The sequence below is a fragment of the Amblyraja radiata genome, chromosome 10 (assembly GCF_010909765.2).
Source record: "Amblyraja radiata isolate CabotCenter1 chromosome 10, sAmbRad1.1.pri, whole genome shotgun sequence".
NCBI lineage: Eukaryota > Metazoa > Chordata > Chondrichthyes > Rajiformes > Rajidae > Amblyraja > Amblyraja radiata.
The window spans coordinates 17262320-17287158 of record NC_045965.1 but is presented as its reverse complement, the minus strand read 5'-3'; the positions used below and the strand labels follow the sequence as shown (position 1 = coordinate 17287158).

Genomic DNA, 24839 nt, shown 5'->3' with positions numbered 1-24839 from the left:
TTTGCCAATCTTGTCACTTAATATTAAAAGGCCAGTCATGTCCCACTATTTTCTTAGCCAACAAAATACAATACTCCTTCATTGATCTCCAGCAACATGAAACCGCTTCACTTTTAAAAAAAAGCATTGGTTTCCATTATATAATGATCATCCTTCACAAATCAAGTCCATTTTAGTGAAATTATTTTGTGCCTCCTCTACTTAACACATGAAGAAACACAAAAATATTTTGTTCAGACGAGTGTAAAGACCCCACATTTATTAATCCCTACTTCCATTAATTGATGCAGGAAGACTTGTTTGATACTGTAGCGTGCCCATTAATATAAGATTGAATGGGAAAGCAAAAATATAAGCAATGCTTGAACTGTGAAATAATAACAGAAAATGGAAAACTTAGCAGATCAGGCAACATCTGTCGGGAGTGAGCATTTCAGATCAACAACCTATCTTCAGAACAGAGAATCATAGAGCCTTTAAATGATATCAATAAGGGCAGCAAGGAAACAGGGAACAAACAAAAAATCAGCTGATCCAAACAGAATTGTCCAAAAGAAATAAAAGATGTGGCATGTGATTCTCCAACTACAATTGTTAGGAGTGCAGACAGGTAAGTGGGTCTATTCGAACAGATACTGGATCAGGCACTCTGAAGATAGGTGACAACATCGTCAAAGAAGAGGTATAGGAAAAGAAACTGGAGGTGTAAAAACAGTTTTCTAAGAAAAGAAAAGTGTCTGAAGACTGGGAATAAGCTATAATTTTAAATGTAGTCTGAAGAAAGGTCTGACACAAAACGTCACCCATTCATGTTCTCCAGAGATGCCGCCGGACCTGCTGAGCTACTCCAGCACCTTGTGTTCTTTGTATAAACCAGCATCTGGAGTTCCTTGTTTGTACACAAACTTAATTAGTATGTGGTCAGGAAGAAAAACTGGTCAAACGACATAAACCAGAAAGGAGCACAAGAGGTATTCCATTGGTGAGATCAACTTAGCATGATGGGAAAAACTAGAGAAAGGGAATGTGCTTATTACATAAAAATCTTACAATGGAATGAGCTGCCAGACAAAGATGTAAATACAATTACATACAATACGATTAGAATGTTTAAGACATCCGGACATGCACGTGAATAGAAAAGATCAAGAGAGATATGGGCAAAATGAAGGCAAATGGGACTAGCTTGATCAGTATGTATAAGTTGGGCCAAAGGGCCTGTTTCTGTGGTACACAACTCCATGCTACAACATTCTCTGTAACCCAGGTACAGCAGGCAGTGAAGAAAGCTAATGGCATGTTAGCCTTCATAGCGAGAGGATTTAAGTATAGGAGCAAGGTGGTCGTACTAGTTGTACAGGCCCCTGGTGAGATCGCACCTGGAGTATTGGGCGCAATTTTGGTCTCCTAATTTGAGGAAGGACATTCTTGCTATCGAGGGAGTGCAGCGTAGGTTCGCCAGGTTAATTTCCAGGATGGCGGGACTGACATATGATGAAAGAATGGATCGACTGGGTTATATTCACTGGAATTTAGACGGATGAGAGGGGATCTTAGAGAAACATAAAATTCTTAAGGAATTGGACAGGCTAGATGCAGGATAAAAGATCCCCATGTTGGGGGAGTCCAGAACTAGGGGTCACAGTTTAAGAATAAGGGGTAGGCCATTTAGGAGAGAGATGAGGAAAAATATGTTCAGCCAGAGTTGCGAATCTGTGGAATTCTCTGCCACAGAAGGCAGTGGAGGTCAATTCACTGGATGTATTCAAGAGAGTTAGATATAGCTCTTAGGGCTAACGGAATCAAGGGATATGGGGAGAAAGCAGGAACAGGGTACTAGTTCTGGATGATCAGCTACGATCATACTGGCGGTGCTGGCTCGAAGGCAAATGGCCCTATTTTCTATTTTTCTAACCCACAGATTCATGAACTTTTTTTCTGCACTCTTCTCAATCATCTCCCTCTATTTATACCTTCCCCAGATAGATCCACTGTGATTAACATTCTCTTTGACACACCGAGCCCATAGCAAACATCAAGCACCTATTTACACTGATCCTTCACATCCAAATTTATTCCCCTCAGATTCCATTCAACTCCTTCCCCGAACTCCCCCAATTACAAGGTTAATTCCCGAGATGGCGGGACTGCCATATGCTGAGAGAATGGAGCAGCTGGGCTTGTACACTCTGGAATTTAGAAGGATGAGAGGATATCTCATTGAAACATATAAGATTGTTAAGGGCTTGGACACGATAGAGGCAGGAAACATGTTCCCGATATTGGGGGAGACCCGAACCAGGGGCCACAGTTTAAGAATAAGGAGTAAGCCATTTAGAACGGAGACGAGGAAACACTTTTTCTCAGAGAGTGGTAAGTCTGTGGAATTCTCTGCCTCAGAGGGAAGTGGAGGCAGGTTCTCTGGATGCTTTCAAGAGAGCTAGATAGGGCTCTTAAAAATAGCGGAGTCAGGGGATATGGGGAGAAGGCAGGAACGGGGTACTGATTGGGGATGATCAGCCATGCTCACATTGAATGGCGGCGCTGGCTCGAAGGGCCGAATGGCCTGCTCCTGCACCTATTGTAACTCCATTTCTAATCCTCTTCCATATTCTTGGGTGGCCAATTAACCTAGGAATCCTTGTGTGACTTGCTTATAAGAGGACGAGCACCCCTGGAAACTGACATGGTCACAGGAAGAACATGCAAACTCATCAGACAGCAGGTAAGGACGGAACCCAGGTCATTGGAGGTGCAAGACAGTGTTTCAACAAGCTGCACCACTGTGAGGATTGTTGTCCACACCAACCAAGTGAGTATTCTGGGCTAGTTAAATTTGCCTGTATGTAACCCACATCCCCTTCCACCTGTCAGCTCATTCCAGGTACAGACTACCCTCTGAATGAAAAAAAACCCTCTCACCGTAAGCCTATGCCCTTTAGTTTTAGAATCTTATATCCCAAGAAAAATACTGGACTGTTCACTTTATCCATGCCCCTTAAAATTTTGTACACTTCAATAAGATCACCCCTCAGTTTCCTATGGTCCAAACAAAAAAGTTCAAATCCAACCAGCCTTTCCCTATAACCCAAGCCCACAAATTCAGGTAACATCCCAATGAATCTCTTCTGTACCATTTCCTACTTAATGACATATTTCCTATAGTTCGACAACCAGAACTCCATTCAATAAACCAAGTGCGGTCTCATCAATTACTTGTACAGCCGCATCATGGCATCCCATCTTCAGAAATTCAATACCCATCCCCAATGAAGCCAAGCATGCCAAAGGCCTTCTTCGCCACTGTCCTCCTCACTTGCCACTTTCAAGGAACCATGCACCAGTACTCCCAGATCTGTGTTCTATAACACTTTTCAGGGCTTTACCATTTACTGCGCAATTTCTGCCCCTGGGTTGGCATATCCAGTGCACCACCTCCCTCATAGGCATATGAATATGAGTATATGCCAATGCAAACACCATGATAGTATCAGCTTCCACCACCTTGTCTCTTTTACATTGCAAACACCAAATTAAACTGTAGGAATGATCCCAGGTTTCTAGTGGCTGAAACTAACATACCATCCCATTTCCACTCTGACCTTACAACAAGATCCAATGCCTTGTCTTCCAGCCAGGTATACTGCAGCCTGCTAGACTGAATGTCAATTTATCCAACTTTTATTTCTGTCTGGAACTATTTCTGCCCGTCATCAATTTTCCTTTTTACATACATAGCCTGACCTGAAGGATATGTTCCACAATCTTAACATTAACATATTACAGACGACCTCGCACTAATCCTAACTATTACTTCACCGCCACGTTAAATCACCTGATCTCACTCTATCAGAGGTATTCCCTTTGCCCACCTATTCCTACTTTCTCTGCTACCTAAAATTAATTTTGGTTCTCTCTTACCCAGTTCTGACAAAGGGTCCTGGACTTGTAATGTTAACTGTTTCTCTTTCTGCCCGATCTGCCATGTGTTTTTAGCATCCTATGCTTTTACTTCAGACTTCCAACATATCAGGAACCCAACTCCAAAGAGGGGATAAGAAACATGATTCTCATTGCTAGAAGATATTCAGTAAAGATGTGTGAGAATAAAAGGGGGCAGAAATAAACTATTAAAGCAGAAATGCATAGTGAAAAAGATCAAAAATAGAAACCGATCTAGAAATAAACCATGATAGATATTACTTAACTGAGCTTAAATACAGGCAACATCCACATTACACCATCCCACCCTTATAGAATTCACAAATCACTACCCAACAATTTGAGATACAAAAAAAAAAATAGCCTTCTCAGAAGGTGTAAAAAAAATCAACACACTTTTTATCCCTAAACTCACAGTTCTTGACACATGGGCTGATGCCATGGCTTTGCTTAATTGGGGGGGGGGGGGGGGGGGGGATCCACAATACCGATCATTTTATAGGAACGCAACCTTCAAACCCCCCACCCACTTAATGTGGAAGATACCTATAGTGTAATTCAAACAGTAGAGAAAGACCAGATCGTTTTTGGGTGGAGAAAAACCTCAACACTAGGAGTTACTAGGTTGGTGCGGAAGCAATTCTGTAAAATTTACAAGTACTTTCCTGATTGGTGTTTAACCCAATGAGGAAGAATACAGTGCTAGAATCGGTTTCAGAAATGAATTGGAACAAACAAAGCAAATTTCTTCGCATGGGACCTTTTGGGGAACAATATATCAGCAGCATAATGTTCACATTTGTGCCCACATATGTTTTGAACAGGGAGTATTTCCAGCAATTATACTTCAGATTTCCAGCATCTGCAACATTTTGCTTGTCGTGTATTTTGAGTTCTTGCGTTGTTTTATCATTTTTCTCTTCTCTTTTCTGTATTTCCATTCATCTCCTGCTTACATGCTCCATGCAAATAATCTGAGATTAACAAGCATTCAATAATCTCCCAGTCAGCGCCACTATTTGAAACATTCATTTTCTCTGCATCTCCACCCCAACACAGACATTCCCATTATTCCCCCCATCTCTCCCTCCTTTCTGCATCTCAAACCACATTCACTGCTTTGTTGAAAGTCATTGACCGGAACATCTAATTCTCTCTACGAAGATGCTACCTGGCCTGAATATTTCCAGCATTTTCTGTTTATGGCTGGCATAATCTGGTTTTGAACAATTATGGATATGGACATGCAACAGGTAGTATCTATCTCTAGACCAAGTAGGATGGATTATAACGGGATCAAGTGAGCCAAAAGTATTAGCAATGAAAGGATTCAAAGATGAGAATGCAGTAAATACGCAAGAAATTTGATGCAAAGACAGAGCTATCTAGTGACAAAAAAGATTAATATTGAACGTGGACAGAAAAAGGAATCCATAACAAATGTACGGTCAATTTAAATAGCTAAGAATGAAAATTAGCAAAGTATTTTCCATGCATCAAATAGAAAGGAGGATATTGCCAATAAAGATTAAGGGTGGAAGCAATGATATTGGATAGGATAAAAACAAATGTAAGTAGTATCTTGATGGCAGGTAATCTTTAAAGTGAAGAAGTCATCAGAAAAGATGGGAATCATTCCAGGTTATTTTCCATAGCCTTCCAAACATCCTGAAGAAATGGATTCCGACTAATGTCACCTTGCCACACAAAAAAAAAAGAAAGAAACATAAATCTGGCAATTACAAGCCAAACATCCCAATGGCGGTCAAGGGACATTTTCAAACACTGCAGGACCAAACTAATTCACTGCCACATTGTTATGAGCTGACCAATGATGGGCAATTCAGATTTGTTGAAGGCAAATTACAATTGAATACATGCTCTGCCAACATGCAGAAAGCAGAGAGACAATTGCACAAATGTAATTGAAGTAAAGAGCTTGTTTCCAGAAACTAGCATTTTTGGCTTTTAGTTATTTGAACATTACTACACATTCATAATTTTAATTAAAAAAACAAACAGTTGGAGGAACTCAGTAGGTCAAGACACATCTGTGGAGGAAAATGGATCGATCACTTCTTCAAATTGGACCCAACATCATCTGTCCATTTCCCTCCACGGATGGTGCCAGCACCTGTAGTCTAGTGCCTCCATAATTTCACAATCTGCATATAACATGAAATGCAGGAAACAATGATGGCAAGGGAAATTAACCGAATCGTGAAACAACTAGATACATGGTAAATGAAATTTAAAGCAGATAACTACGGAGATATGTTTTAGCAGGATGAGCAAGTGACAATATTTTAATAAGATGTCAGAACAGAAAGAGCTTGGATTCTAAAGATTGTAGACTAATAATCTTGATATTAATAATAATTCAGTCCATAGAAAACCAAAATGAATATCAACTTACAATCAATAAATTATGATACCACCAAATTGTACTGGTAGAGATCTATTAATTGTACCAGTAGAGTAAGATGATGGCTTCGGCACACATAACAATATCTACCAAATGAGGAAAAACTATCCATGAATCCAATATGTCGAATCAGAAATCAAACTAACCACATCCTATTGTAAAGAGCCTAAGATTTCACCAGCTACATATTCCCCAATATCATGAAAAGCAGGGCCTCTAAGAATTAGTTGTTCCAGACCTTCTTGACTTCACTCAAACATATGTGTCAACTGAATTCCCAGATGAAAGAACAAAGAGAAATTGAATGAATAGACAACAAATATCAATGCCAATGCAAAACATTCAAGTGACTGCAGTCTTACCTGACAAACAGTAAGACAACTATGGCAATCACGAGCCAAATCGCTGCATCACACGATATTTTATTCTTGCAAAAGTACCATGGCATTATAAGCTACATTATAAGTGGCCTTCCATTGACCATAGGCTCAGGAACACATCTCCTCACTGACAGCTGGAGTATTCAGTCCATTCACCGGGCCTCTAATATTAAAGTGGTCCTCACCGGACAGGACAAAGAAAATCAGGTTCTGATGGACTGTGAGACCACATTCATGAAGTGCCAAGGACTGCCCATGCTCAGCTTGGACCAGGCACCTATTTCTTCAATAACTTCTCACAGTCCATGATCTCCACCAATGGGGAGAATCTGAGAACAAACATAGTAGGGACATATAATTTTCTTAAGTTATCTAATTTCTAACTTCAACTAAACAACTCAATTCCTCTATTGTCATAGTCAAAATCCTGAAATACCCTACATTCTGTAATGTTTAAAGAATAAATTTAACCCCTACTCACATGTATAACAACTGACAGAATATGGGGTAGGAATAGCAAAATAAATGTGAACACAAACAAGTTACTTCAATCTCCAAAACAAAACAAAATAAATCAATATACACATTATTTAAAAAATATTGTCAAGAATAAAAGATTACTTTAGTATGACCATGGAAGAGCTCAGTGCTGAAACAATAAAACATTCTGGTAGTTTCTTGTGGATATATTTTCAAATATGTCAAATAACTATTTTCCCTTTTACAACTTTCATTCAAGACAATAAAAAATAACATGCTGATCCAGACACTAATCCAGACAATCATACAAATGTGAGAAAACACAGAATACAAATTGGCATTTCAACTCAAGTCAAATAGTTTCGAAACGTGCAACCTTCCCTACGGTCCAATCAAACACCCCCAAAAAATATTCTAAACACATGGTGCTGGAGGAGCTCAGCTGATCAAGAGGGAATCTGTGGATGGAATGGATAGGCAATGTTCTGGGTCTTTCACCAGAGAGGTTCCTCTGGCACTTTGTGTTTTGCTCAAGATTCCAACATCTACAGTTCCTTGTGTCTCCAAAATATTCTAAATGCTACCTGACAAATTGCTGAATAGTTTTCTCTCTACTTTCAACATTGAGTATTCGCTTTCCACTAGTTATCCAATTTGTGATGAACAGAACATTTTGATTACGTTTAAAAATGTCACCATGCAATATAAATCTAAGAAGTTCATTCATGTAATTTACTCATGGCTAATTCAATTAACTGCTTGTGAATCTTTAAGAAAGATTTTGCCATAGAAAGCTGTTGAAATAAGTTATTTCAAGTGATGTGTTCTTGAAAGCATTATCTATCATTGTTTCTTTGAAATAACCACGATGAAACATAGTTAATGTTAATCAAAAATGCGTCTCCAAGAAACACAAAAGGTCTTTAATTTTTGTGGCCTGTTGGAAAGATTTCACCTGTTTTGGGAACACTTTGATCTTTATTGATCATAGACACAAATGTTTGATACTATGATATGCAGTACAGTACAAACAAATGAATGTATGCAGCCAGGCTTTTGGAAATAAGACACTGCACAAGGAGGCAGCAAAATACTGGAGAAAAGACTCTAGGACTTACCAACATTGCTGGATAGGGTCATGTCCTATTCAGATTCATAGATTCACTGAAGTGGGGACAATGCCACATCACCTTTACTTGTGTCTGCCACTGATTTCAACGATATTGCTTAATGTTTCAGATCATATTTTACCTAGTGTTAAATCAGTTCTGCAAAGTTCAAGGGTATACATACATATTTGACCTCAGATTCTTCACATATATATTTTTTAAATCCTTACTCTAAGTTTTGCTATCATATAAATAAGATACAGAAAGTGAATGAAGCCTTCAATAATTACAACTCAGGTCACACAAGCACAACTGAGCCCTCGTATCCATGTAATAATTTTGCCATAAATACATTTACATGCAGCAAAACTGATGCAAATACATGATTTATCTGATACAGCTAACAATTCATTGACATTCAAGGTCATGGAACCAGTAGGCAAGTATCAATATTTAACATAAGTAATAGAAACCAGAGGATGTTAATTTCAGCCCATATAAGCAATCGATCCAGAGCAAAGTTGTACCTTCACAAAGATGATTTAAAAACTACACACAGCAACCAAAACAGTCTCCAAGTGCCCAAAAAACAATTATGTTTCTGTCAAAAAACACAGAGTTTATGACAGGCTTTTGACAGTAGAATATCTGCTACTGTTCAAACTGATATCTCATACAACCTAAGGAATCACTGTGAAATAGGATTTAATATATGCTTCTGATACCAAAACTGTAGTATTACAATTTTTTATCTATCTGAAATTTAGAAGTACGATATCCCCCAAAAAAACAAAATGTTTATAGTAAAGTTGATTAGCTTTAATCATGGTCCAATAGATAATTAAAAATATGCAAATTCCCCAAAACAAATGCCATCACTATAAATCCAAGGAAGGAGAAAAAATATTACTACTAAATTGCATTCATTTTTTTTATCTTGGAAAATGCAGATGAGAGCAGAGTGACAAGATCAATACATTATTTCTTTATGAAAAAAGGTATTTCCAAATAGGGGAGATAAATTAAGAAAGTAGGGTTTTTTTTTGTTGCATTAATGAATTATGAATACAGGGACGTTTGCATGTGTCTCCCAGCCCCTTGGATTTGATGCCTTCATTTATGCTACATACTATGAGGTCTCCTAACCACGCTTCACCTAGGTCCTGTCACATTTTCAACAGTGAAGTAATGTTTATACAAACACAAGTATCACATTGACCAGTACAAAATAATAAATGTTGCATGCACTAAGTCACCTTCCACTGAAGCAGACTCCTAGACCTCATCAGTTTTAACATTACTCGGCCACTATTCAGACAAGTAAATCATTAAACAGAGGTTCCAGTTTCCTGAATTAATTCGGGCTGGGAAAGGGGCAACATTAGAAGATGTTTACTTTTTGAAACCAGTGCCTGCACCATGCGTGTGTACTGATACTATCTGATGTATGTCTGTGTGAAGAACATTCGAGGTTACCAGGACTATGCCCCAGGACAAGTGCCAAATCTAACCTCCAAACTCCGGTGGCAGATGGCGAGGGGGCAAAAGAATATCTGGCAAGACGAGGCCCACATGCACTGCCTGAGCTGGTGCCAGGGATGGCAACTCTTTATTTGGCAGCGGGGGGAGAGGACACACCAAGCAACCGTGTCGCTTGCAGACGCTCCGTGCACGCAGTGCGGAAACCCAGAGCGGGGCTCAGGGCCTGGTGCGGGGAAGGCAGATAATATACCCGGAGCCCGTCAAAAACCTCCCACCGCTCTCGGCCGCCATTAGCGGCAGGCCTGGACCCCTCTCACGGCCTCTCACCGTAAATACTGCGCGCAGAACGTGTTCATTCTTCCTGGCTAAAGCCCAGCAGCAGCCGCCATGTAATCTCCCGAGTGCTCAACGATCCGGATGCCGTCGGCGAGGAGGAGGTTAAACTCATAGCTCGGCGGAGCTGGATAGAGGGCGAAGAAGAAAAACCCCACACTAAACCGTCAAAATAATCGCGAAAACAATCCGCCTGTGGGGAGAGCAGTGAAGCGAGCGCTGGCGGCAGGGAGCGAGGGAGGGAGGGCCGTGGTCTGGTCTGGTCTGGTCTGGTCACGGGCAGCGGTGGATCTGCGCGTCGTCTCCAGGCCGCTCTCTGCTGGCGGCGGCGGCTTCATCGGTGTCACCGCCGACACCGTCCCCTCACCCCCCTCTCCTCGACCCCACTCACTTCCGGCCCCACGTCGGTGCAACCTGCATTGCCATCCGGCGCAAACACGACAACTAATTCACCCGCAACCCCAAGGAATAAATGCATATTAAACATCGAAGAAGAGGGGTGCGTCAAGTAGTTTGAAAACTACTCACTGTATCAAAAGTAAAGGGTGTAGGTTTGTACTGACAGATGATTGGAATATGAATCTATGCATATGTTTGCACTTTCAGCTCGGGTTTTATCCTAATTTCCTCTCATAAGAAGCACAGCAGATTCAATAATAGTAATGATTTTGTTTCAGAGCCATGAATGGTGTTAGTTCAATTCTCACTCCAGAGATAAGGCCTGGTAGATGTACTAACTACAGGGCAGTGTCAGTACTACCCAATTGATATTGCTATCTTTTGGATAAATCAGGTAAAAAAATGGAAACATTCTTATTGTAATATTTTGAAGTTCTCTCCCAGGACTCTCTTGTAAAAGAGATTTTTAATCTCAATGAGACTTCTCCTGGTTAAATAAAGGTTAAATAAAAATAAAAAAAAGTATCCCTAATCTAATATCATTAAGTGCCTAGGCCTAGTCTCTTCTGTAGAACATGAAACAGAACAGTGTAGGAAGGAACTGCAGATGCTGGTTTACACCAAAGATAGACACTAAATGCAGGAGTAACTTGGTCGACCAATAGGGCTATTGCTGTATTGTTCTGTTCCATAAGATAGACACAAAGACACAGGCAATATTTCTGGAAAGAAGGAATATGTGACATTTCAGATAGAGACCCTTCTTCAGACTGAGAGTCAGGGGAGAGGGAGACACTTCCATATCTCTGCTTTCCCTCTCCCCTGACTCCTAGTCTGAAGAAGTGGCTCGACCGGAAACATCACCCATTCCTTCTCTCCAGAGATGCTGCCTTGTTCCGCTGAATTACTCCTTTTGTAACTTAGTTACTCGCTTTGTGTCTATCTTATGGAACAGAACAGTACAGGAATAGCCCTATTGGTCAACCATATTTCAGCCGACCATAATGTCAATCTAAATTAATCCCATCTGCCTGCATATGGTCCATATCCCTCAATTCCATGTCAAGTATCTATCCAAATATCTCTTAAACATTTTCATTATATCTATTACTTGCCCTGGCAAAGTATTCCAAGCATGCACCATCATGGCTATCCCTCGAGGTTGAGGATGATGTTCTGTTCTGTTCTGTTCTGTTCTGTTGTTTTTATGGACTCCCAGGTGGCTTATGAGTCCAATCCTGGCTTTGAAAGTTCTTCGACATTCAGGACAGGTAATTCCAGATGGCAGATCGGACTTTGGTTGTTGCTGCCTCTCTTTCCGTTTTCTTCTCTTTTCTTCTAATTCTGCGCATCTCTTGGCTTCGAAGGACGCTGTTCCATCTTGGATGATGGTTCGCCAGAGTTTCCTGTCCTTGGCATTGGTTTCCCAATTGTCAATGTCGATTGCACATTTTTTCATGCTGGCTTTTAAAGCGTTTTTGAATCTCTACTTTTGTCCGCTTCTTTTCCGTTTGCGTCTTCCATCCGAACAACATGACCGACCCATCTTAGTTGGTTCTTGATGACGAAGGCTTCGATGCTAGATGTTTTAGCTTCATTCGCAACGCTGACGTTGGTTCTTCTGTCTTCCCAACTGATATTTAAGCTGCTTCGAAGACATTGTTGATGGAACTTTTCAAGTATTTTCAGATGGCGTCGGTATGGTGTCCAGGTTTGATGCATACAGGAGCATTGGAATCACCACTGCCTTGTACACTAACATTTTGGTGTCTGTTCGGATGTCACGATTTTGAATGACTCGTTCAAAGACGTCCAAAAGCTATTCCAGCACACTTAAGACGATGTTGGATCTCATCATCAAGGTCGATATTGGAGGAGAGGTGACGTCCAGGGTATGGAAAGTGATCCACATTTTCCAGGGTTCATGCACCACTCTCTGTGTGAAGTAAACCTTGCCTTGCACATTTCCTCTAAACTTTTCCCCTCTCACCTTAACCTATGCCCTCCAGTATTTGCGCTTTCCACCCTGGGGTTAAAAAACCAGACTATTTACCCTATCTACAGCTCTCAATCTTCTAGACCTATCGAATTACTACCCAGCCTCTGTTTTCCCATTGAAAACAAGCCATTTTCCCAACCTCTTATGTCTAATATACTCCACTCCAGGCAACATCCACGTAAACCTTACACATCCTCATCAAAGCCTCTACATCTTATAATGTGGCAGGCAGAACTGCACATGATACTCCAGATGTGGTCAAATTAACATTTTATCTGGTCGCAATCTGGCTTTTCCATTTTTATTCTAAACGTCCCAACCAATGATGAATAACTCTGATCTTGCACAGCACTTGCTCTATATTACTGTTTTACTCTCATCATTGTATATATTGTTGTATTTACCATCCTATCCATTTGTATTGCCAATTTAGGGGGGTAGGAGATTGCAACCTTCACGTGGTCCGCCCTGTTTCGACGAAGGCAATCAACCTGGCATGCACAATCAAATAAGATCAAATAGAACAAGTTGTCCTTCAACTTTAGGCTTTGCACGCCATACGCAAGAAGAAGAAGCCACTTCAAAGCCTTGTCGCACGGTACGAGTTCATTCCAAGAGCTCTCCCGAGTTTTAAAAAAATCAAACTCGTGGTAAGTACGGAGAATGAACGTAGCGGATACGTCGGAGCTCAGGGACGTCTCTTAGCGCTAACGGCAGGTACTCGGGAAGACTCGCTAACGGCAGGTAAGCACGGGAAGACTCATGAAGATTTTTCAACATGATGAAAAATGTCCACGAGAGCCCCGAGTTCGAATCAGGGCAAACTTGGGAGAACTCTTGGAATGAACTCATACCGTAGGACAGGGCTTTTAGGATGTACAGAGGGATCTTGCACCCAAGATCTTCCTGCACATCCATATGACATGGGAGCAGAATTATGCATAATCATAAACAGTTAATAAACTAATTGTAAGGGTACAACTTTGGATTTGCAGCCAATGTTAGATATTAAATTTGAGAGGGAAAATAAATTGTCACAAACTAAGTTTCCATAAATCCTTAACTTCCTCAAAGCTCTATTATGCATGTGCTGATTCACACCAAAACATATTCATTCATTCATATCATAGGGGCAGAATTAGGCCATTCGGCCCATTGAATCTACTTCGCCATTCAATCATGGCTGATCTATCTTTCCCTCTCAACATCATTCTCCTCCTCGGAACCGTTGACACCCTTATTAATCAAGAACCTATCAATCTCCGCTTAAAAAATACCTAATGACTTTGCCTCCACAGCTGTTTGGCAATGAATTCCACAGATTCACCACCACCACCTGGCTAAAGAAATGCCTCCTCCTCTCCATTCTAAAGGTATAAACTTTTATTCTGAGGCTGTGCCCTCCGGTCCTAGACTCTCCCACTACTGGAAGCATCCTCTCCACATCCACTCTATCTAGGCCTTTCTTTCTTTCTAATGATTCTGCCATTCACTGCATACCATTTTCTTGTATTTGGACTCCAAAAATTCAACACCTCAAAGGGAGAGATTGGGCAAACTAGGAATTTATTCCTTGGAGTGTAAAAAGCTAAGAGGTGATGTTACACAGGTGTGTAAAATCATGAGGAGGAATTGATAGGGTGACTGCACTGAGTCTTTTACCCAGAGTATGGGATTCAAGTAACAGAGAATATAGGTTTAAGGTGAGAGGGGAAATATAGGTCAGCATGGTGGCGCATGACTGCTACCTTACAGCGCCAGAGACCTGGGTTCGATCCCGACTATGGGTGTTGTCTGTATGGAGTTTACGTTCTCCCTGTGACCTCCCATGGGTTTTCTCCGGGAGCTCTGGTTTCCTCTCAGACTCCAAAGACGTACAGGTTGGTTTGTTAAATTGTTCCTAGTGTGTGTAGGATAGTGTTAGTGTGCGGAGATCACTGGTTGGAGCAGACTCGATGGACTGAAGGCCCTGTTTCTGCAATCTTTTCACTCAGAGCCGGTTGTGTGTATGGAATGAGTTGGCAGAGGAGGTAGTTGAGGCAAGTACTATAACAACATACAAAAGGCATGTGGACAGGTCCAATGGATAGGAAAGGTTTAGATGGATATGGACCAAATGTGGGCAAATGCGACTAGCTTAGATGGGCAACTTTGTCGGCATGGATAGGTTGAGTCGAAGGACCTGCTTCTGTGCTGTTTGACTCTCTAACTCTAATTAAGGTCCCAGTGCTGATCCAAGTAGAATTGATCACAGACCTCCAGTGTGAGAGACACCCCTTCACCACTAGCCTCTTTAATGACCAAGCCAATTTTCTATCCAGTATACCAACTCGCCATGGATCCCATATAATTTAATCTTCAGAACTTGCGGATGACACGAAGCTGGGGGGCAGTGTTAGCTGTGAGGAGGATGCTAGGAGGATGCAAGTGACCGATTAGGAAAAGGGGAGATGCAACGAGACCTGGGTGTCATCGTACACCAGTCATTGAAAGTAGGTATGCAGTGAAGAAAGCGAATGGTATGTTGGCATTCATAGCTAAAGGATTTGAGTATAGGAGCAGGGAGGTTCTACTGCAGTTGTACAGGGCCTTGGTGAGACCACACCTGGAGTATTGCGTACAGTTTTGGTCTCCTAATCAGAGGAAAGACATTCTTGCCATAGAGAAGGTTCACCAGACTGATTCCTGGGATGGCAGGACTTTCATATGAAGAAAGACTGGATAGACTCAGCTTGTACTCGCTAGAATTTAGAAGATTGAGGGGGGATCTTATAGAAACGTACAAAATTCTTAAGGGGTTGGACAGGCTAGATGCAGGAAGATTGTTCCCGATGTTGGGGAAGTCCAGAACAAGGGGTCACAGTTTAAGGATAAGGGGGAAGTCTTTTAGGACCGAGATGAGAAAAACATTTTTCACACAGAGAGTGGTGAATATGTGCAATTCTCTGCCACAGAAGGTAGTTGAGGCCAGTTCATTGGCTATATTTAAGAGGGAGTTAGATGTGGCCCTTGTGGCTGAAGGGATCAGGGGGTATGGAGAGAAGGCAGGTACAGGATACTGAGTTGGATGATCAGCCATGATCATATTGAATGGCGGTGCAGGCTCGAAGGACCGAATGGCCTACTCCTGCACCTATTTTCTATGTTTCTATGTAGCCTACCATGGTGGATCCTTATCAAATGCTTTACCGATGTTCATGTAGGTAACATTCACTGGCCTACCCTCCATCAATTATCTTTGTCATTTCCTGAAAATAATAAATCAGATTATTGAAACACGGTCTTCCCCACATAAACCCAAGTTGACTTTCCCTAACACGTCCATGCTTTTACAAATGCAACTAAATCCTGTCCCTAAAAAAAATTCTTTAATAGTTTTGCCTCCTACTGACATAGGACTAACCAGCCTACAACTTCCTTGTTTGTCCCTTTTGTTCTAAAACAAAGTAGCAACATTGGCTTTTCTCCAGTCTTCTTGGTCCTAGCTAAAAAGCTGTGTAGGCAGAGCATTAATCTGACGACATGGAACACACCAGCCGGTTTGTTTACTAAACTAAACATACCTGAAAGTTGTGAACTGTATGTACATTGTTTTGGATTTTTAAATACCAGAGTCTCGCATGGCTTGTGCCTTAATTAAAAGCCTGCACATTCATTATTTGTAATCAAAGGCAATATCTGCAGACTTGATGTACAAGATCAAGATCAAATCCTTTCTTTAGCCGTTGTGTATTAAGCATTAATCCTGTAAAACAGATAAGCCTTATTACGGTGAGGATTTTAAGAAAAGATTTGGCAACACGTTCTAAACATCCTGCGATATGGGTGGAGGGAAAGTCAAATTGATCACATTCACCATCATAAGTTTATATTTTGCAAATGGTAATTTGCACACATGCATGGGTACTTTACTTTCATCTCATGCAGCTTCACGAATGGAAAAAATGCACCTATACACAGAAACTCAGTCTTAAGTTTACTTCCCATACCAAAGGGTTTGATAACATATTTTACTTGGGACTAATCAATTCAAATCAGCCAGCTGCTCATCTTATTAAATTTGTTAAAGGATGGGATGAGGCATGGAATTAGTGAAAAATAACAAATAAATAGATTTATGACCAATTTTTTAAAAGAGGGATGTGGTAGATTCCATGTTACATCGCCACAGGCACTTGAATTCCAAATCTGGTGCAAGATTTCCTGTACCCTGCTGTTAGCTCTACGTTTAGGTTTCGTGGGTTTAGTCACATGTGGTTTGACTTCCCACAACCTCTTCCAATTACCTGGAATTAATCATAAACGGTTAATAAACTAATTGTAAGGGAACAACTTTGGAATTGTAGCCATAATATTATTAATGTTAGATATTAAATTTGAGACGACATATTAATTGCCATAATCCGAGGTTTCCGTAATTCCTAAATTTCCTCAAAGCTCTATTATCCATGTGCTGACTCACATGGATAATAGATATTATACAACATATTCTCAAGGCTTCTTTGCAAAACACCTTAAACAAACACTCTCAACTAGTTAGAATACCGAGGGTAGTACATGAATGAAATATCACCACCTCCAACTGCCCTTCCTGACCACAAACACCCTCGACCCGGCTCAAAAATATAATCTGGATTAATAACTCTTTATGCAAGGAAATTATTGCTGATGATGGGAATTTAAATATAAATATGCTGACTCTCCCAGCTGAGCATTTCGATCCATCCAGTTCCAGCTCGACCCAGTTTAGTTTATCGTCACATGTACTGAGGTAGAGTTAGATAGAGCTCTTAAACATAGCGGAGTCAAGGGATATGGGGAGAAGGCAGGAATGGGGTACTGATTGGGGATGATCAGCCATGATCACAGTGAATGGCGGTGCTGGCTCAAAGGACCGAATGACCTACTCCTGCACTTATTGTCTATTGTACAGTGAAAAGCTTTTGTTGCATGGTAATCAGTTTCTAATATTTTCTGTTTTATTTGGGAATGAGATTTCTTTGTACACCTTTAAAAGAGTCTTTTGACAACTGAGTCATATCTCAGTATCCCCATCCTAAAATGTGCGCACACCATAACTCACATCTCTTCACATTCTTCATGCTTTCCTGGTTTAGGGATGTACCTCCTTTACTGCTCCCGTTACAGAACCTTGTATGAAGTGTCCACTTACAATGTTTGATCTTTAGATAAAGTCATGTGTTCTACTGGGTTTTATGACCAAAACTTTATTTATGGGCATAGTAAGTGGTTCAGTGAAAATGCAGATCATTAAATAATCTTAAAGTATGTGAAAGCCCATCAAACAAAAGGCATGCCTGATCCTATAAATACCTGCATTCTTACCATTTAGCTACATGTTTTCCTAAATATTCAGCCAGTTTTGACAAATCTATCTTGCACTGTATATAATTTGCATTTTAGGAAGTGCTCCTTCAGTCAATTTGGGACTATACAAGCAAGGGGATCTTTAACACGTGGTTTCAGTTTTATCTGAAAAGCATAGTTAAAAGCAGTGTTGTATTTTACAAATTCTTTGCAGGTCTAATTGTAAAACATTAAAATGAGTCACATGTACTGTTCAGGGGGAAGTTGTAGTGCAGATAGTGAAATATCTCCACTCCTTTGGATTTCAGCCAAACTAGGTGGGTAATTTGGGGAACTACTATGGAAATTCTACCCAACTGCATGGGAAATCATGAACAGTTTATGCCTGAATTTGCAACAAAAAAAAATAACTCAACGCTGTCAAATTCTTATCCTCAAGTGCAGAAATGATAATCCATCAAAACTGTGTGTTAGCAGAAATAAGTGGAAATTTCTAACCCAATGTATTTTTTATACAGTGTACAATTGCAAATTCATAGAAGTATGTCTTCTTATTAATTGGCTCCAGGTATCCAAATTTACTATTATAATGACGGCTATGTAGAAAAGAGCCAGAGCACAGCAAGAATATTTAGAAATAGAAAAATCCTATTAGGTTTGAAACCCCTGTCACATTTTGACAACCCTTCCAGCCCTCCTCCTCTCCATATCACTTCAAAAAAGAAAAGGTTCCTTTCACATTGTGTCTTTTGTAACATCAAAGCTTCCTAAAGCACATTCAAGCAGACAGTGATCTCGAAGTGGCTGAAAAGGTAACAAAAAACAGCAGATGCTGGAAATCTGAAATTAAAGACGATTCTTCACCCCGAAAGACTAACTCAGTTTCACTGTCCACAGATATTGCCTGACCTGCTGAGAGTTTCCAGCTTTTTCTGTTTATTGTTATTTTTTATGCACATAAATACCATAATCACCAATGCAATAATGACCAAATCATCCAGTTTAGTGAAGTTGGTTAAGGAATAAATATCTGCCAGAATACCAGAGAGAACTCCTGTTATTTCTATCATTATTGCAATGACGCCCCTGGTATTCATCCAAAAATATAATGCCTTATTCTGAAAAGTGCCACTTTCAGCAGTGCAGAACTTCCTCATTTCTATACAAGATTGGTACTATGTGCTCAAATGCTCAAATGTAAAGAGATTTGAAACTACATGGCAATCTTTTAAAAGGAAGGATGCTAATACTGGCCCACATCAGTGCTACATAAAGAGCTGATGTGGGCCAGTTTGGGCCAGTACCAATTTGTACTGATACATTTAATGGCTTTCCTTAGGTCTACTGACTCTTAAAGTTCTTTGTTTTCTACATTTACTTCAATAGGGAGACATCGGTGTGCCTTCTTATACCTGATGACACTGTAATCTCTGTCTTCTTGCCAACATCAGATGAGAGTGAACCCTCAGAATGCATCCAGTCCTGATGGTGTACCAGGCCACGTACCAAATGGAGTTTTTGCAAATATCTTCAATCTTTCATTACTAAGTTCCAAGGTTCCCACTTGCTTTAAAAGGGCATCAATAATAACGGTGCCAAGAAGGTAAAGGAGACATGCCTCGATGACTTCTGACCAGTCCTTTGAGAAGTTGGCATTTAAACTATCTTTAATTAGATTTTATCAGATTTTATCCCTATATAACTATGATCCTTGTCATATCTTACACTAAATGTTGTAGTGTATACACAATCAAGCTGCCCACAGTGCACTGATAAAGTCTAAAGGTCTTTTCTTTAAATGGATAGCACGCAATCAAAAGCTTTTCACTGTACCTCGGTATGCATGACCATAATAAACTAAACTAAAACTAAACTAAACCTTTGTAAGGACATAAGTCGCCTACCACCATGATAGATCAACGAGGAATGTGATCTCCCTGGATATCCATTCTGCACTGGATCACTTGGACAATAAAAACTTGTATGTCAGGCTGTTGTTCATCGAGTACAGCTCGGCATTCAACACCATCATCCCCATCAAATGTATTATCAAACTCAGAGAATTGGGCCTCTGCTCATCCCTATATAACTATGATCCTTGAAGCTTCAACTTCTGGGCTTGTATATAATCCCTGAAAATCTGTCCTGGACTCAGCACATTGATACAACCACAGAGAAACTCATCAATGCCTCTATTTTCTTACGAGATCGAAGACATTTGTTATGTCGACAAATACTCTATTGAACTTCTACAGGTGCACGATAGAGATCATGCTGACTGGTTGTATTACTTGGTTCATCAACTCAAACACCCAGGAATGAAGGAGATTGCAGAGAGTGGTAGACACTGCCCCATCCATCACGGGTACTGACCTCCCACCATCAAAGGGATATATAAGAGGCAATGTCTTTGGTTGCACTAAAGTCTTTGTTTTTTGCACCATGGTTCTTAATTAATTAATTATATATATATATATATTAATAATAATAATGGATGGGATTTATATAGCGCCTTTCTAATACTCAAGGCGCTTTACATCGCATTATTCATTCACTCCTCAGTCACACTCGGTGGTGGTAAGCTACTTCTGTAGCCACAGCTGCCCTGGGGCAGACTGACGGATGCGTGGCTGCCATTCTGCGCCTACAGCCCCTCCGACCACCACCAATCACTCACACACATTCACACACAGGCAAAGGTGGGTGAAGTGTCTTGCCCAAGGACACAACGACAGTATGCACTCCAAGCGGGATTCGACACAGACACATATTGTCTGTGTGTATGCCTTTACAGGCCTGTTAAGTTGCTACAAGCAAGAATTCTATTGTTCTGTTGTCAATACTTAACAATTAAACACTGTTGAGCCTTGATTAAAATATATTTCTTGGATTAACACAAGAGACAGCACATGAGCGACAGGAGTAGGGGAAAGGGCAAGGTGGTGGGAGATGGTGAGAAAAATGTGTGTGCACTGGGAAAGCAGGGATATGGAGGAAGAGAGGTTTGCAAGGGTACAGAGGAGATATCCAAGGATGTTGCCAGGACTCGATGGCTCGAGCTGTAGAGAGCGGTTGGGCAGTATTCCTGCATTTGTTGGACTGTATTCCTTGGAGCGTTTGAGACTGATTGGTGATCTCATGGAGGTGCATAAAATCAAAAGGGGAATTGATAGGGTGAATGCACAGCCTTTTACCCTGTAGAAGATTCAAGTGCCAGCGGACATACAGTAGATGTTGTTTCAAAATAAAGGGTTGCTCATTTAAGGCAGTGATGAGATAACATATCTTCTCAGGGGGATCATGAAAGTTTTGAATTCTTTAGCTCAGAAAACTATTGACAGAGTCATTGAATATACTCAGAACCACAACAAAAACATTTTTGTTCGATAGAGGAGATAAGGTTTACGGGAACTGGATTGAGGCCAAGATCTGATCGGCCATGATCTTACTGAATGGTAGAGTCTATGGCTCATCTTGTTCACATTTCTTCTATTCCTATGTTCATAAAATGGATTGTTCTATTTAAAAATAAGATTTCTCAAAACATACCTAACATAGTGGCACAGTTAGTGAAGCGGCTGCCTCACAACGCAAGAGATCCAGGATCAATTCTCACCTCTGGTGTTGCCTGTGTGGAGTTTGTACCTTCTCAGCGGCCATGTGCGTTTACTCCAGGTGCTCCAGTTTCCTCCTACATATGTAAAATGTGTAGGTTTGTAGGTTAATTGAGCTCTATAAATTGCCCCCAGTGTGTAGGGAGAGGATGCAAGAGTGGGATATCATAGAACTAGTGTGAATGGGTGATCAATGGTTAGTGTGGACTTGGTGGGTCGAAGGGCCCATTTCTGTTCAATCAATCAATCAATCAATAAACTACTTTTAGTAATGTTTCCATTCTATAATTATACTCATAGGCGTCTGAGTGTTACTCAAGTATTAATAGCAGGAATGTTTGCATTCAGCAGGACTAATAATGGTGAGGCAATCTCTACTGATTCATGTGCTGGATTAGGGAGAGTTGTACTCATTGAAAGGCCAATATATAGAGGGTGTGGAAAATTGTTGAGAAAAATAATGAATTGCTGGATTGAAGCAGTATTTCAAAATATTTATTCCATTTTCTTTTGTACTGCCTATATATTTCAATTCCTCGTATGCAACAATAAACATGTTCAAAGGGGCATAAATAGCTGAATGATATGATCAAAAGTCAAAGTCAATTTTATTCATCACATGCACCCGAAGGTGCGGTGAAATTAATTTGCCAGCACCAATACACTAAAAAAGAATACACAATCTTCTATCTATATAACAAAGTTTTATCTTGACCATTTCCTGTCTGCGCTGTATATTGATTTTTGAAAAAACATTACCATATATTGCCATCATTACCACATATTTTGGCCATCTTACTCACAGTCCCCTCCGCTGAGGCAGCCCCGATCGATGAAAAATAAAAAAGTTATGAATGTTTAAAAAATCTTGAGATCAGCTGATTGGTCCTCTCGCCTGTCAATCACCATGATGAAGGTAATACCCCTTCCGGGGGAGCAGGACTATAAAACCACGGATGCCTCAACGTGAGTCAGTCACTCTGGAAGATCGCGAGGGAGAGCCCACAACTGTGATTCTGCTGTGAGTCTACTGAACTGAGTGTACTGAACCGTGAGTCTACCCTTTATGTGGTGATGCGCCTTATGTGGTTACGTGCTTTATGTGGTTAACCCTTTATGTGCTTGCCATAAGTGATTTGTTAGCCAGCAATGTGCTTGCAATGAATGATGATTTGTTAACCCTTAATGTGTTAGCAATAAATGATTTGTTAGTCAGCAATGTGCTTGCAATGAATGATGATTTGTTAACCCTTCATGTGCTTGCAATGAATGATGATTTGTTAACCCTTCATGTGCTTGCAATAAATGATTTGTCCAAGCCAACCCCTAGTCCAAGGCCTCAACGCGGCTGGAGAAAACGTCGATCGCCGTTGTGATGTTTGTCATGGGCACCATCTCCACAAACTCCTCGGTGACAGTCAAAGATGCATCAACACCACGAATAAATATTCCCAATTGAGCTTCATCAGTCACGTCGGTGCTCTCATCAATTGCAACAGAGAAGGCAATAAATGACTTCACTTTGTCTTTTCGTTGACTGTTCAAATCTCTTGCAAGGTCCCTGATTCTCTCTGCCACAGTATTTCTTGACAAGCTGATATTACCAAAAGCCTGTCTCTTCTCAGGGCACACCAGCTCAGCCGCCGTCAGCATGCATGCTTTGATGAAATCCCCCTCTGAGTATGGCTTTGACGCAGCAGCTATTTTGTTGGAAATAATATATCTGGTCTTGACAGCTCCCTTGACTATTGGTGAACACTGATTGCTATTTTTTCAGAGCTACTTCAAGCTCGTTTACCTTTTGCGTTCTGAGTCGTCCTGCGACTTGTTATATTTTTCGCCATGTGACGTCTCATAGTGTCGTTTGATATTGTACTCTTTTGCCACAGCCACTTGTTGCGAGTATATCAGACACACAGGTTTGTCGTTGACCTCACAGAAGAAAGAACGATCTTTCCAATTATCGTTGAATATCCGACCTTCGATGTCAACTTTACTTTTCTTGGAAAGCATTTTGAACCACAGCAGCAAACAGTCTCATCCTTGCTACATTTGTGCGCAGTGAGCCTGGTATCCACGCATGCGCAGTTGCGAAAGGCTTGCCGGGCCCGCCACCATTTTGAGATCGCCATTTTGACTCGCGTCACAACGGGGATCTCTGGCGTCACAATGGGAATGGGTGAGTGGTGGAATATTGCGTTGGGAGATGGGGACCAAACGGGTCCGCAATTGGTCTAGTTAGAAAGAGTAAATAAAAAAAAGTATATTTACAACCATTTATTATATATTAGACTCTAGTACATAATAAATGGTCAGGAATATAACTTTTTTTCCCCAAATCATACCGCGGGCCGAATTGGACACCTTCTTGGGCTGGATGCGGCCCACGGGCCGGTAGTTTGACACCCCTGGTCTAGGGGGAGGTGGTGTTGAGAGCAGAACTGTGGGAAACAGAGGACACATGGGTGAGGACTCCATCCACATCTGCAAGGGGAGGGGTTGGGGGGGGACTATATTTATTGAAGAAAGATAACATCACAAATGCCCTAGAATAGAAAAGCCTCATCATAAAAGCCGATGCAGTGGAGATGAAGAAATTGCAAGAAAGGGATTGAGTACTTGCAAGACATTGCCTGGGAGGAGATGTAATCAAGATAGCTATGGGAATTAGTGAGTTTGTAGCAGATATCAGTATGTCTCCTGGAAAAAAAGACAGGTCAAGTAAGGGGAAAGATGTGTCAGATGGTCCACGTGAGGTTTTTTGCTCCGTTTTGTGTTTAATCTAAACGAAAGTTGCTAAAATATGCAGGGTCTTCTCCCAATGCAAAATGTCACGGTGAAACACCTTTATAATGCTTTTGATCATAAGAAGATTCAGAATACCTGCACTTTATATTCGAATTCATTTGTGAAATAAATGTGTCACCATTTACTGAGTGTCATTTGTCATGTTGGACTAAAGCCAAGAGTGAATATATTTCACTGATTACAGTGGGTGAGTCCTGCTGCCATTGATGGTACCATAGAGTACACTTAATTACTATGCAATCCTTTTATAATTAAATCTTTTTTACCACGATAAAATCTTTACTGCATAAACAAGTTGATCCCATCCATACCCCCATTATATGCTCATTTTTAAGAGCATTTTATACGTTTTACCAACCAACAGCAAAGTAGTTAAAACATCAGAAAAAAACTGGTGTTACGGGCTTCTGCAATTAAATTGAAATCTAGAACATTAAAGATGATTGCCCTCGGCATTAATTACATATTTTAATATTGCTTGTGGAGTTTTTGCAATTATGTGGTAATATTGATGCTGAATTGGATACTTACCAACCACGC

The 24839-nt window shown here is 40.6% G+C and overlaps 1 protein-coding gene and 1 long non-coding RNA gene across 6 annotated transcripts in view; one reads left to right on the top strand and one right to left on the bottom strand.

Moving 5' to 3' along the window:
• smg7 (SMG7 nonsense mediated mRNA decay factor) overlaps positions 1 to 10535 on the bottom strand; it is a 106541-nt gene extending 96006 nt beyond the window's left edge. For 4 of the 5 annotated variants that reach the window (XM_033028196.1, XM_033028199.1, XM_033028197.1 and 1 more), the window contains exon 1: positions 10146 to 10530. In XM_033028196.1, coding sequence (XP_032884087.1) covers positions 10146 to 10174 — 29 coding nt within the window. In that variant the 5' untranslated portion in view covers positions 10175 to 10530. Of the gene's footprint in view, positions 1 to 10145 lie in introns of all 5 variants that reach the window. The other variant, XM_033028200.1, reaches the window with a different exon arrangement.
• A 48-nt stretch (positions 10536 to 10583) lies between these two features.
• On the top strand, positions 10584 to 24423 carry LOC116977612. The gene is made up of 3 exons (XR_004413258.1): positions 10584 to 10702; positions 19264 to 20242; positions 22811 to 24423. It is a non-coding gene; the product is annotated as an uncharacterized LOC116977612 (long non-coding RNA).
• The last annotated feature ends 416 nt before the right edge of the window (positions 24424 to 24839 follow it).